Genomic DNA, 14922 nt, shown 5'->3' on the forward strand with positions numbered 1-14922 from the left:
AGAACGTGATACTGCTGGACAAAGGGGTTCTATTTGGCAAGAAAAGGGAATGAAGTACAGGCACACGCTGCAACAAGGGGCACCCTTGACGACATCATGCTAAATGAAGGAAGCCAGTGACAAAGGACCGCATCCTCTGTGCATCCACTTGAATGACGTGTCCAGAACAGGCAGCTCTCTAGGGGCAGAAATGAAGTCGGTGATTGGCCAGGGCTGCGGGGCTGGGAGGAGTGGAGGGTGAATCTTAAACGGTATAGGGTTTCTTTGGGGGCTGACGAAAATGCTCTAAAGTTGATTGTGGTGATGGTTGCACAACAACCCAGTGAACAGACTAAAACACCATGAATTATACACTTCAAGTGAATGGATAATATCTCAATAGAGGTGTCAGCCCATTCGCCCAAAAAACGGCTGTGGGAACACCCAGTGGAGGTGCCCGTTGAACAGCCCGCACAGCTTCTGTGAGGTGCCGCCCATGTGTGGCCTGGGTGAAGTGAGAAAGCAAAAGGGAGAGAGATTAGGGTGGCCTGGCAGGTGCTGGCTTCGGTTGGGTCCCCCGTCACAAGGCTCCGTGCTTGGAAAAACAGTGTGTGAGTGCCGTTCACACATTCAGGGCTGGGGAAGCCTTGGAGAGAGAGAGAGGCGCACGTCATCCCATTAGGCCGTCACACGCTGCGTCGTAGAGTCCTCGTGACCTTTCTGTTGAAAACGCTAGCCTTTTTTTTTTTTAAGCAAACATGAGAAATGAAATGTCTTCTGGGGCTGTAAGGAAAAGATCAGCCTGGATGTGGCTGTTCCTGGGTGATCTGGGCCCCATCGGAGAGTGATAAGTTGCTTTAGGACCTTTTCAACGATTTCTTCCATCCATTCAGGAATGGATACCCTGAACAATGCCATAGAAAATCTAATGACCTCATCCAACAAGGAGGACTGGCCATCGGTGAACATGAACGTGGCCGATGCCACTGTGACTGTCATCAGTGAAAAGGTGAGGAGGGTCGTAGACACAGTTAGCCCGTCTGGGTTACAGCATTGTTTCGGACACAGTAATCTTCCGAGGAATTTAGAAGTGCAGCCAAGGTGTGACCTCTGGGGAGCTGTGTTTGCTTAGGATTACAATAGCCCACATTTACGAAGAAAAGGGAAGATGTTGCTTTTTGGGTCTGGACCTCTGCGTGCCTCTGCTTTCCTCTGGACTCAGGAGCTTCTGTTCTGGGGCTCAGGGGGCCTGGATGATACTAGTGTAACTCGCCAATGGTGTGGTTCTCTGGCCACTCACTGTCTGGGCCCCGGTATTGCCCGGGCCGTGTTTTCTGGGGTTGGGGTGCAGGAGATGCTTCTGTCGTGGGAGGTCCTACAGTTTGATAGTAGCAGGGGCCACTGGTCATCTTCAGATAGGCCAGCGTTCGCCTCAACTCAGATTATCCCAATTCCGTGGTTGAAGACACAGAGGCCCAGAGAGGTAAGTAACTACCCAAGGCCACAGAGCTGGACATAGCATGGCCAGAGTTTGAATACAGCAGTCTGGCTCCAGGCTCTTTACCGCTTCTCTGCCTGTGGGTAGACCTGGTGTGGAAAGACCGCAAGTCTTTAGCCTGCTCTTCTGTCCATGAGCAGGTCACCTCCAAGCCCAGGTCACCTTCTAAAGGAGGGTAAGGTGCTCATTGACCCTGCCTGCCCTTCCAGCATGTGAGCTGGAGTTTCCTCTGGTTGTCGAACATGTCATACCCCTTCCTGCCTCGGTTTCTGCAGGTGCCACTCCAGTGCTACATGCCTTTGCACTACCCAGATTTCAACTTGAACGTCATTTCTCCCGAGAAAACTTTCCAGCCTCTCAGGCCAGCATAGTTGGCCTGTTAACAACCCCACAGCACCCAGGTGAATACTTAATAGTTTAAGACATGAATGGTCCAGAAGTTGATGTACTGGATGTATATACTAATTTAAAAATTGCCTACGGTTGTTGCAAGGGATATGGTGTTCATAAAGATTCAATCTGAACAGCTCTTCACACTGCGTCATACAAATACCATGTGGACCAGTTTGTAAAAAAAAAAAAAAGATTTGGCAACTTTTTGTTTTACACAGTTTTAGAGAGAAACATGATTCAGCATGCCGCTTAGCTTGTGAAGACCTGGATGGAGAGAGCCCGTGGTTCCTTTTCTCTGGGTGCTGTGGGGTTTCCGGGGGTCTCACCTGGGCAAATGTGCGTATAGCCACTGGGTGTCCCCTGTGGGCAAGGCGTAAGAAGTATACGACTTTGTCCCATCCTCAGTGAACTTGCAGGCGTGGATCACAGCCAACGGGGGCGGTTTCCGGGGGCAGCCCACACACCACGGTTGTGTGTGGGTCAGAGCAAGACTAATTGCCATGATGCGACGCCCACGGCAGTGAGGGCCTTTCCAGTCACTTGTAGGTACTTGCCTTTCTAGAAAAGGACAAGTGCTTCCTAAATTCAGTCTGGCTATGTATATTTTTAATCCTATCAGTAGCCACTCTAAGCTTGATTCTGTGATTGAAGGCCCGAGTGTGTCGGTGACGGCTGCCTGGCTCCCCAGAGAGAGTGGGCTGCTGAACGGCGTGTCTTGCAGAGTGAAGAGGAAGTCTTAGTGGAGTGCCGTGTGCGGTTTCTGTCCTTCATGGGCGTCGGGAAGGACATCCACACCTTTGCCTTCATCATGGACACTGGCAACCAGCGCTTCGAGTGCCACGTCTTCTGGTGCGAGCCGAACGCCGGCAACGTGTCCGAGGCGGTGCAGGCCGCCTGCATGGTGAGTCGGCCTCTGCCGGGGCTCGTCCGACCCGCACGCCCCTGCTGATGCGTCACGTGCCGTACATTAGAACAGAGTTACGGATTCAAAAGGAGAAAAGCCTAACCTTGAAAGTAGTGCTTTGCTTTGTAACACTCGTTCCTGTGGCGGGAATCGATTGTGACAAAGGTTGCCGTGTCAAGCAGCGAGGAGACCTGCAAGAAGCAGGGCCAGGTTGGGCCAAATTCTGGTGAGACTCCACAGTACCGTGGAAAAGCACGATCTCTGAGACCACAGGTCGGAGGACTCTCGGCTCTTGATCCCGGATTAGTTTCATGGCGTGATCGGGAAATGTTGGTCATGCGTGAGCTGGTGTTGTTGGGAACCAGCTCAGTACTTTAGTGTCGTGTTTTGGGGGTGATTTTCATTTTTGGTAGTTGGTTTTTGAGCATTGTTCTTACGTATTTTATTTACTTTATATCTATTAATTTGATCCTTACAACAGTCCTGTTTGGTAGTTGTTAGTTGCTTTAGTGATCAGAAAACAGAGGCTCAGAGGAAAGAGCAGGCCCCCAGACACAGAGTGGTGACGGAGTGTGCAGTTCATTCCTACGTGCCCTGGGTGAGAACGCCAGTGCCCTTGGCACCATGTGTGGGCCAAGACTTTGTCACATTCATTTTGCAGATATCCTCTGAGCACCGACGATGCTGGGCACTGATAAAGTTCTAGTAAAAATGAGGGACATACGTGAGCATAAGCATCAATCCTGATGCACGGTGTATTTCAACAGCAGGCTGGGTTGGGGGAACCGAGTGAGAGGATGCAGGTCCACATTATGAAGTGCCTGTGAGGGTGCCCCACGGTGTTTATCTTCCGCAGAGATTCTGAAGCAGGAAAGTGAATTGGCCATAGTAGGTTTTAAAAGTTCACTTGAGAGCAAAAGAAAAGAAAGTGGAAGATGGGTTGAAAGGGCAAGGCTGGGGTGGGGAGGCCAACCAGGAGGCCAGGTGGCTGGTCCGGATGAGGGCGTCTAACCCGGGGCAGCGGCGTGAGTACTGGAATCAGGAGCAGATGGCCTGAAAGTCGGTGTGGAGAGTTACGAGGCTGCGGGATGGCGTTGCTTCCTCTGGTTCAGTCCACCGCTTGTGGGCTGGACTCTGGAAGTTCAAGTAGGGTTAAGAAAGGGTCCTTGAGCTACAGAGTTTGGGTACATGGGGGGAAGAGATGTAAACAAAATTCTGGTAGTATAGAAAGTGTTATAACTGAAAGTGTAAAGCCGCACTGGATGGAGGAGTGACTGGAAGGAACAAGGAGGGGAGGCCTGCGAGGGGGTCACTTAGAGAGTCAGACGGGAAAGGGCAAGTAGCGTGCAGCACAGCATTGAGGGGTTTGCACATCTGCTTCAGGACGGGGGAGATGGACCAGTAAAGCCGGACTGAAATGGAGACACACACACACACACACACACACACACACACACAGTCGGGGACAAGATCTTGGTGGTAGATTGGGGGGCGGGTTGGAGGGCTTAGCCTGCTAATTGGGTTAGAGCAGTGATTTTCAACCTTTTTCATCTCATGGCACATAATACTAATTAATAAAATATATTTTTATTTAATAATACATATATTTTTAGCCCTGGCTGGTGTAGCTCAGTGGATTGAGCTCCGGCCTGCGAACCACACGATCACGGTTCGATTCCCAGTCGGGCACATGCCTGGGTTGCAGGCCATTTCCTGGCAGGGGACGCACGAGAGGCAACCATACATTGATATTTCTCTCCCTCTCTCCTTCCCTTCCCCTCTAAAGATAAATAAATAAAATCTGTAAAAAAATACATATATTTTTATTTGTATTTTAAGTAAAATGTATCTTTTGCCTATCAGACAAAAAAAAAAGTAGGCAAAATTTTGATTCACTCACAATTGGATGGCTGTTGCTGCCTTGACTGTTGTCATTTTTTTATTTGACAGTCTCAGGGGAGAGAGGTCGGTGCCCCTGACTAAATAGTCAGGTAGTGCAGGTGTTAAAAGGTCTCAGGGCACAGCACTTGAAAATCGCTGGGTTAGAGTAATGTTGAGACCGGGCATAAGGTGCTGTGGTCCGAGAACAGGTGGAGTGAAGAGAAGTAGGGGGGTCTGTGGTTTACATACCGCACGTTGCTGTAGGACGAGGTTAAGCACGACGGGAAAGGGCGTGGACGGCCAAGGTGGGGAACCACAAAAGGGAGCTGGTTGACGTTTATCACAAAAGACCCCTCTGACAGGGAGCGGGAGGAGGGAGGAGAGAAGGGGAGGCCCGGTGTGTGTGCTCGTCATCTGCCTGCCCTCGCACCACCGTCCTTTGTCAGTGCAGTCGCCCTTGTCCTTGGGAGCCAGGGTTCTGCATGTGAAGAAGCAGAACGAGGGCGGGGGTGGGGGGGCAAGGTGAACCTCCTGCCCTGGTGAGGGAGGCTGAGACGGGATGCAGGTGCTGTGTGAGGAAGAGAGACTGGGGGAGTTCAGCCAAGCAAAAATGGAGGGTGACTGTTTAGGTATTTCCTGAAATTGCCAATGATCATAACAGATGGCTTTAGTCATAAAATGAATGGCTTTCAGCCTTAATTGTACATTTTAAATGCTGGTGACAATTAAATTATTAGCTTTATCACTGGTTACAGTGCATTTTCTGATTCCCAGACCCATTCTGTATCTTAGAAGCAGTAGTTTTACTCATTTGCTTACAATTTTATGGTATTAGGGCAGCCGCTGAAGTGGCTTAACCAGTCCTATAAGAGGCATATTGATAAAGATGAAACTTTTCTCAACACTCTGAAGCCAGCGATTCTAGTGCAGAGAATTTCCTCTTGATTCACATGTGTGGCTGTCTGTCGGAGCCACCTCTGCGCCCTGGCTGGGTGGCTCAGCTGGTTGGAATGCCACCCCATTCAGAGACAGGTGGTGGGTCTGTGCACAGTGCGGGCACAGATCTTTGTGCAGTGCGGGCACAGGTCTTGCTCCCACACTGGTCTTTCTCTTTCTCTCCCCCGCTCTGCCCCCAAAATCAATAAAATCATATCCTCAGGTGAGGATTTTTTTTAAATAATAAAATATCTATGCATGCATTTGTACCATCTCAGATGTCTGTGCTGGGTGGTAACACATTCTTTTGGATCTGCCTGTTAGGCATATTTTGCAGCCACGTGGTAGAGGCTCAGCTGAAACTACTTTGGTGAAATTTAGAGTAAGGCAGAGATGGAGTCTTAGTGAATTCACACTGGGTGCATCTACTTAGCACTAGGAAGGCCCAGTCCAGTGTTGCCACAACTGCCCATGTGTAACTCTGAGCTTTGGAAGTGTGTGGTCTGGTATGTGATGCAGACCTAGAAAGATACCTTCCACGGAGGAGGCACCAGAGAAGTCCTTTTTCCATGCAGTTGGGTGGGAGGGGCTAGCCTGTGGTAGCCTGCTACCGAACTTATGACCAAGAATCTCGCTGAAGACAGTGCATGCTTCTCAGGAGGAAGCTTCAGCCTATTTTATAACTATGCTGAGGAACTTGTTAATATTTAAGTGGATTTTTAAAAAAACAGCCATGGAAATATTTTCAAGTGCCTGGATTAGAAAAAAGCATTTGATAAATTTTAACCTTTTTATCTAATTTGGAAAAATTATGTCTTTGCACTCATACAAAAGTAGGTGGATTGTGTTATATTTCTGAAGGATGGAAACTGTCTCTGATGCCAGTACTAATGGATTTTTAAAATAAATTCATTAAGATTTAGACTCGTATATGAAATGTGTCCTGAAATCCGTTCATTAGTCATTCTTTTTTAATTAAAGCAGGAGATAGGGAAGGGAACAAGCATTTATGAATGCCTTCTGCATTGTCAGGCCTATTTTAGGCTTTCTACAAGTATGCCTTAATCATAGGAAAGGTCCCCCATTCTTCAGCCATTCTACAATTGGAGAAACTGAGGCTCAGAGTAACTCAGAGTCACTCGAGTGGCTCAGCAGCCACACGCACTCACCCTGTCCATGCCCCTTTGGAAAAGCTTAATCCCTCCCCCAATCCTTTCTCTTTTTCTTTTTCTTTTTCTTTTTCTTTTTTTTTCTTTTTCTTTTGAAGAATTACTTATCTTTGCCTTAATACAAAAGCAGGTGTATTGTGTTGTCATACTTCTGAAGGATAAGAAACTGTTCGTGTTACCAGTACTAATGGATTTTTAAAAATTAATCCATTACGACTTAGACTTGCTCTCTGACCTCGAGGTACCTGAACTGCAGCCTATCGGTACAGAGAACAAGTGGAGAGTGGAGGTGGAAGAAAAGGATGGCAAAGCACCCTTATCGAGCCTCGTGATCTTTTAAGAAAACTTAAGACACTCCACTTTAAGAAAAAGATTACTAAAATCTTGGATTCGTGTTTGGGAGCTAGGAGGTTAACTTTGGGAGTAGATGCACTAACGATTAATTAACATCACATTGAACAGGAGGGATGGCACGTCATTAAGGGCGTAAACCGTGTTCTGTTTCATTTCAGTTGCGATACCAGAAGTGCTTGGTAGCCAGGCCGCCTTCGCAGAAAGTACGGCCGCCGCCGCCGCCAGCGGACTCCGTGACCAGAAGAGTCACGACCAATGTAAAACGCGGGGTCTTGTCCCTCATTGACACTTTGAAACAGAAACGCCCGGTCACAGAAACGCCATAGCTGCCTACGGTAAAGGATCCCGTACCACTGACCTGAAGATGGAACAGCTCCGCCAACGGTGAAGAACCGCCGCCCGGCCTTCCATTCGGCTGCTGATGCTTTGTCTTCAGAGAACTCACCCTTCACCACAGTGTTAGACAAGCATGTTCTCTCGTCTTGCCACCGTCATGTGATAGGGAAAGAAGCATGGCTACTTTTTTTTGCTGTCAGTAAGTTACACCATGAGCAGTGGAAGGTCTTTTTCTTATTGTAAATACCGTGGACATTCCTTACCTTCACACACACAGAGAAGAATGTGGCCGCACCCCTCCCGATGAATCGATGCTGAGTCCCCAGAGTGAATGACGCCCGGGTTACTTTCCTGGTCCTCTCGACTGGCCCTGCCACGACACCTTTACGTCCCGCAGCGCTCTGCCCCGCTTTCCGCGTTGGCGTAGACACTGTACCAGAAACCACTGAGATGCTGTAAGACTAGGACGCTGGGTTTTTGTGTTAGTTCCTCACAATGTTGAACCTTTGGGTTGGTCTCTTGGCGTCCGTGCGGAGGCCAGCCGGTGGCTCTCCGACACACGGACGAGCTCTTTGACACACGGACGCCGTTTCCTGTCTGTCCATGTCACGTCAAACAGCTGTTTGTGGGCTATTGGAAGAAAGTGAAACTCAAAATTGAAAACAAACCAAATTTCCGCAATTAAAATCAAACGAAAATAGCCTTTCTTTCCCGATGGTTTTCAAACTGATCAAGAAAGAGGTCAACACAGTCGCAGTGCATCTTGGATGGGACATACTCAAACTTCTGCCTTATGCTGTACAATGCAACCAGAGAAATGAAGTTCCCTAGGGCTGTTCTCTACATAAACCACATTAAAATGAAATATTCCCCGGAAGCCTTTTTTCCTTAGTTCAGTAATCAGCCGATATGCAATTTGCATTTGAGGAGATGCCATCTGTACTTTCGGTCGTCGCTGTGGTGTCTCGTTGGTCCACCTCCTCGGTGAACGTTCTGCTAGGGTCTGGCTCAGTCTCACCCTGATGCTTTTTGTCCAGGACGCTGTCTGTCCATCCCGTATTTTCCATGGCAACAAATTACATTAAATCGAACCTGCTCGAATTTATGTATTTACTGTTAGTATTTGTTGGACTCCACTAGATATGTTTTTTAATTTATATTGTTTTTGTTATATTTTCAAGATTAAACAATTTCATATCTGAGCAAAATGTACATAAGAGCAATGTACTGCTTAATAAGTTTCCCAAAACGAGGGCTTCCCTGCTCCTCCGTCTAGATATGAAACTTGGCTCTAAGGTTCAGATTTAGACCCTTGTTAATATTGTTTTATAAGAGATTTGCTAAAGAGATCCATCTACACTTTAGTTTTGCTTGCTTTTAATGTCAAAATTAACACTTTACAATATCCAGTGATAAAAGTAACTGCTTTATGTTTATCCTCTGCTATGTACTTGTCAAATGGTTTCACATTCTTACCACACTAGAGCCTTATAAGGGAGAGAAGGTACTAAACACATTTGGGAAATAAAAACACAAAGTACCCAGAGGCCCAGTCACCTAGCCTCAGGTCTCACCAAAATCAGGGCCCATGCTTCCTAACTCCCAGTTTTAAGTTACGCCGTTTCCACACCCGCCAGGAAGTCTTTCCACAGTTCCTCTGGGCGTACGCAGTTACTGCCCGGAGGTCTCAGGATTCCCCGTATGGGCAGGGACGTGCGCAGTGGTATGAATTATAAACCCTCGCTTCCTCTCAGCCCAGGACTGTTCTCCCGCAGCGCGTGCCAGGCGTGTCGCTGAGGACAGGAGTCTCCATGCGGCCACAGCCTGTGCAACCCGGGAGACTTCCAGAGGTGCTGTGTCGCGTGGCAGAGGCCCCCCTGCCTCTGTTCCCTCTGAGTCCTGGAATGTTGCTGGCACCTGAGTGTTGGGGCAGAAAAGATGCCACTCTAGATGACACTTCTCACCAGCCTGTACACTTGTATCTGAAGTAACCAGTGCCACCTTAAGGAGTTACTGCATTAAGAAAGTCCTCAGCGTGCCCTTTGAAAGCTGCTTGAAATTCAGGGATGATCATCTTCCACCTTGATCCCCACACGTGATCCCCGCCATATTAGTATGATAAACCTCAAAACTCTGACAACTGGTACAGTTTTATCTTGGCAATCTCTACCAGAGTCCCCTGTTCATTTTAAGGCATCTGTCTGTTTTCAGGGTCAAGAATACTGAGCTAGCTTTAAGGAGCAAACTGACTATATATGCAATTCTAGGGCACATTAAGATGAATGATAGCCGCGACGTATTGAAAACTTCACTGCAGCTGCTTTGAAGATAGCTTTGCATACTAAATGCAGTTTTGTAAAATAATTATGTTAAGCAGTATGTTCAGACACTTTCTGCCATGGCCAAAAAGTCTGTATGAAGACGTGTGTGCACTTTCCTGTGAAAGGTGCCGGTGTGTTACCTGATATTGTAGCGACACTTCAGTTATCTATGCATTCTTTGTATCTGTGATTCGGTAAACAGGCAGCCATGTTCAAGATGCCTTGTATGTCTGACCATTTTTTTAATTACCTTGTTAAATACAGCTTAAGATATTTTTATTTATTCTATTTTTACTGAAATATACTGCATTATTGTGTTAATGTATTATCTTTACTGGATATTCTCTCAGTGGACTATATACATTGCCTAAAAGGTGGTTTTGTAATGATTTGTAGTCACATTTTTATTGGAATATGTAGAAGAAAAGGCAAAATGCTTAAAGTTCCTTTTATTTTTTAACAGCAGCCAGATAGACACAGACCCGCCACCTCCCGTCCACGCTCCTTGGCAGCATTGGGGGGAGTGGCCAACACGCCCGAGGCCGAGGTTTTTACTTGGTGAACTAGAGCACCGCCAGGGTGCTTCGTTTTTATATCCGTCCCGACGCGTGCGGTCTCATCTGAAAGGCAGACACGTGTCCACCTGCCCTCTGTGTCCACCCGTCGCTGATTAGAACCATTGGTTTTGTTTGTGTCTTCCTGCATGAAGGGACATTAGGCTCATTTCCATTAAAATAAGCTCTTGCTGATCACCTGTTGGCACTGCTGGTTTTTTAAAAATCCCACGTCATGATTTTATGGTGGTCACTGGGGAGATTATTCTGCAGAAGGCCACTCAGGAAAAGCCCTGAGCCTTCCCCCCTCCGCTGGCGTGACACTGGTTTCCGTAAGCACTGCGACGCAGATTCAAGACTTCATACGCACTGCCAAGAGCATTTCCCTCAGGTTCGCACAGTTTGACCAGGAAAACTCTTCCTCTCTAGTTAGCTTGCCCGGCTCCCCGAATACACAGCTAACGGGCGCGCTACAGAGCCAGTAAAATGAAGTGTCTTTCAGCTTCGGGGACGAAGATACTGCTCAGGCTTGGCCCGTGAGAGTGCTCCCTGCCCCCCAGAGCAGCTCCTTCACCCTGGAGGAACGTTGGGTTTTGCTTTCTGCCCATTTAGCTGTTGACCACTTTTACACATTTAAATGTAATATGTTGTGAGAATAAACTTAGCTGCATAGAGTGTTTGGCTCATTTATCTGACATCTCAGCCACATGTACAGATATACACAGGAATAGAAACGTAAGTTTAGTGTCTTCACGCTGGTCATTTTCAAACTCTTACATCAAAAATCATTTCAGTGACATGAGATTTCACCTTTGGTCAGTTACCGCCTATTCCCACCTGGTAAGAACTAGAAAGAACCTGACAGAAAAGTGAAGAATAGAGTCCTACAGACACTAGATCCCCACTCGGGTACCTGGGAAAACAAACCAGGTGAATGTGGTTTCATTTCAGTGCTGGACATGTGGAAGAAGTAGAAATTAAGGTATGTACTTACTCTTTGCTCATCTTGCATTTTCCCTCATTCATAGTTTATCTCTTGTACTCTTATCAAAGGCAGTTAACTCTCAAGGAACAAAATTTCATTTTTGCTTGAGGTAAATTTCGATAAAAATCTGAATTTGCTATTGGAGTATCTAAATACCATTAATTATTATTTTCGATTTTTGCAACACCTTTCTCCAGAAGCTCAAGAAAGAAAAATGTCGATGTGCCCAATGACTCTCCTTCACTGCAGTTCTCGAGTGTTGCTTTCAGTGCTCTTCCCTTTTGACTACCGAAGTATTAAATAATGTGCTTCTTAGAAGACTCTCAAAGGAGAAAACTGCAGGCTTAACTAATGAATGGTTTAATTCAGAATCCCCATACACTTCCAAAGAGAAAAATAATTTAGTGGCATGCATGCCAGGAGATTCTGAATATAGGCAGCTCAGGTGACACGATGCGAATCACATGCTGCTATAGAGACCAGAAAAGTCTCCTGAACTATTTCTTAACAATGAGAGTTTTCTTAGAGCTTACCATGAAGATCTCACACCTGCTAGTTTGGGACAATGGAGTTCCTTTCAGCCTCGAGCAAGGGGAAGAGGGTAGGGAAGGGACAAAAGATTCCTGGGATGGTAACACACCAACCAAGTTCAGTTCAGCCACAAGGGCCTCCCAGAGGCGTGGACTCCTCTTAGCCAGACAGAGTGTGGGAGTAAGGGCAAAGCGCTGTAGTTTTTAGAGCAAAGAAATAAATGGTTTTGGATTTTTGAAATTAGTAAACTAAGCTGAGCATTGAAAATATTTCTGTGCATTTTAAGAATCATAATTAACATGAGAATTTTTTTGCTATTTAAAATATGTCCAGTTCAAGTATAAAAAGTTTTGTTTCCTTTCTTCACTGACATGCACCATTTTTTATCTTCACTTCAAGTGAGAAAACAAAGAATAGAACATTAGAGCTGAAATAGACCTAAACATTCGTGTGAAAGAAGATAATATTCTACCAAAATCATGGCACCTAAATTGAACATTTATAAATGTACATAACACTGTTCAACACAACTGGATTCTGAAAACAGAACTTTAAATTCAAACTTTATGAGTGTGTCTGAACAACAGGATTTATAGTTGTAACTTACTCGATTTAGTGTCAGTCAAGCAATTTCTTTTGCCATGATGGAAGAAAATCAATAGACCCAGAAATGATAATCATACCAAATCTTGGTAGACAATTGACACATTCAAGATAAATTGATTTTTAATAAAATTAACATAGCTATATTTTAATTGTGCATCAGAAATGAATTACCAAATGTGATTACTGAGTGCCATTTGAAATGACGTAGATTTCAATATTTGACCTGATCTTTGAGTAGAACCAATTTTTAGGGGTTTCTTCAGTGATAGGTGTCAGTTGTACTGACTAGTTTGCCTCTTCCTCAGAATTATTACTGTTTAGATGGAAATGTGCTTACAGTCCCTTTTCTATGAGAGAAGTGGGCGTACATAGGAGGGAGAGCTGATTACACTCAATCTGCTCAGGGTCCTGGAAGCGCCTCTAGTAGGAACAGTTTTCGCTGTGAACGGACATCCGAACACCGCACCGGGGCTCTGGGGCTTCCTGTTCTCCCTACTCACGCTCAACCTCAATCACATCGCAAAACTCATGTCATCCCTCGCTGAAAGAATATGTTCATATTTAAGAAACACATGAACCTTGATAGTGACTGAAAATGTTCAAAGGTGGTGTCCTAAGTCCACACTGAAAGTTAACAAGAGACTAGTTTTAACAGCTGAAACTGTCTGCAAGTGAACATTCTAGAACAGATCAGCACTGAGCTGTTGAAATCTGAATTTTGCTTTACTTAATCACCTACATTATTGTTTCTCATTTGTCTTAATTCTCTTGAAGGTGCTATCACATTTAGAAGATGCTATGTGACTGAAAGAATCAGTATTTTATGTAGGAATGTCTAACCTTCAAAGAAATACCAGATTTTTAAAAAATCAACTGCTCTTGACCCGTTTTAAAAAAAAACATACACAAGACCATCAAAGCCATGGTTGACGACGTCTGAGTAGGGAGGAAGGTGAGTTTTTAGGTTTTTCCCCTTTTCTGGTTAATGACGTTGTGGGAAGGTAACCAGACATAACAGGCTTGGGTCCAGCCCAGCGATAGTAAAAACAGGGAGCTAGTGTCTGAGGTCTGACCCCTTGAGGGGCCGAATATGGGAACGTTACTGGAGGCAAAACAATCTCTACAGGTTTCAGCACAACCATTCTGTCTTCTGGGCGAGGTCTCATGAAGTTTGAGCGCCGTTCATATGGTCTGGAGGGGGGTGTGTTCTTCACAAATGTAGGCACTAAGGGGCTGGTGGCAGGCTTGGGTTTTCTGACCTGTGAGGAAGAACCCACTTGAGTTGTACTTTTCTGTGCGAGAGGTGTTTTCATTGTCGATGTCTCTGACTGGTTAATATTTGCATTAGTTTCTCGATTCAGGAACGCAGCAATTTTCAATTGAATGCTGTTAGTATTAGTAGCAGAAGCTTTGGGCAATGTTGTTTTTGATTTTTTCTTCTTCTCCCGTTTTGGAGGTTTACCCAACTCAATCCCGTCCAGTAGACCCTTTGCAGCAGCGCGGGCCAAAACGTCTTTCACAGACACCGTCTCAGATGGGTCCCGCTGCAAGAGAGAAGCAATTGCTAAATGTGGGCGCTAACTTAGTGTGTATGTTACAGATATTTATCAGTCTTTCAGAAGAAGCAAAAGAGTAGAGTATAGTAAAAGAAAAAGGGTTTTAGGCCTTAGTCCTAATATATCCCATGAGCCTCAGCAAATGACTTTTTTATACTTAAACTTCCCCATTTATGAACTGACAGGAGGAAAGAAAAGACTTACAAAGCTTATTTCTTACATGTGAAATACATAAGAGCAACTAGACGTGACGAAGTGCTTGGAGAACTGGGGGTGGAGATCAGGCAAGCAAAGAACACTCAGTACAAGAAGTATAAAGATAAAAACAGAAATTTCTCTCTCTCTATTTTTGGCCACACAGTAATAATTCTTACTCTGGTCTTTCGTTATTTATAAAACAAGCACACTACTACAAAATGCTCACCAAGTTCCTGAGAATTTATTGTTTCTTAATGACAAGATATGACATGGGTTGGGGCTTTTTTCCTTACCTCCCTTGTAAGAACAGAAAGGAAACAACCATTGGTAGTTTCAGATGGCTCCATTCTGAAACATTTGTCAGCAGACAACTGTATGTCCTTTAAGGAGCACAGCGGGAGGACAGGAGGACTGAGCCTGCAGCGGACACGAGCCAACAGTTTATAGTTAGAAAGGCTGATGTGCCAATGGAGGGGGACAGTAAATGGCAACACATTTTCTTCTATTACGTTTTACCAGCTGTATCAACACAAATTCCAAATTAGGATAACACCCCAAAGCCGTACAATACTAGTATAATTTTAAAACTCTAATGTTTCATGTTAACTTGTCATTTACTCTACTTCCCAAGTTGTCCATTTTAAAAAACTATGCCAAGAATACCAAGCATTCAGCAAATTAAAAACGCTTACCTAAGTCATTAATATGTTAACAAAAAGGC

General features: G+C 45.4%; 2 protein-coding genes across 19 annotated transcripts in view; one reads left to right on the top strand and one right to left on the bottom strand.

The window, feature by feature from the left end:
* The window catches only part of APBB2 (amyloid beta precursor protein binding family B member 2), a 321139-nt gene extending 312584 nt beyond the window's left edge, over positions 1-8555 (top strand). For all 15 annotated transcript variants that reach the window (XM_037064275.1, XM_037064262.1, XM_037064265.1 and 12 more), the window contains 3 exons: positions 873-988; positions 2592-2771; positions 7273-8555. In XM_037064275.1, the coding sequence (XP_036920170.1) occupies positions 873-988; positions 2592-2771; positions 7273-7440 (464 nt within the window). In that variant the 3' untranslated portion in view covers positions 7441-8555. The remainder of the gene's footprint in view (positions 1-872; positions 989-2591; positions 2772-7272) is intronic.
* Positions 8556-10214: 1659 nt separating this feature from the next.
* The window catches only part of NSUN7 (NOP2/Sun RNA methyltransferase family member 7), a 38610-nt gene continuing 33902 nt past the window's right edge, over positions 10215-14922 (bottom strand). For 3 of the 4 annotated variants that reach the window (XM_037064279.1, XM_037064280.1, XM_037064278.1), the window contains exons 11-12: positions 14495-14618; positions 10215-13991 (exon numbers count right to left, since the gene is read on the bottom strand). In XM_037064279.1, the coding sequence (XP_036920174.1) occupies positions 13362-13991; positions 14495-14618 (754 nt within the window). In that variant the 3' untranslated portion in view covers positions 10215-13361. The remainder of the gene's footprint in view (positions 13992-14494; positions 14619-14922) is intronic. The other variant, XM_037064281.1, reaches the window with a different exon arrangement.

Source organism: Sturnira hondurensis, unplaced genomic scaffold (assembly GCF_014824575.4).
Source record: "Sturnira hondurensis isolate 20B ecotype Veracruz unplaced genomic scaffold, ASM1482457v3 Scaffold0015056, whole genome shotgun sequence".
In the NCBI taxonomy this organism is placed as follows: domain Eukaryota; kingdom Metazoa; phylum Chordata; class Mammalia; order Chiroptera; family Phyllostomidae; genus Sturnira; species Sturnira hondurensis.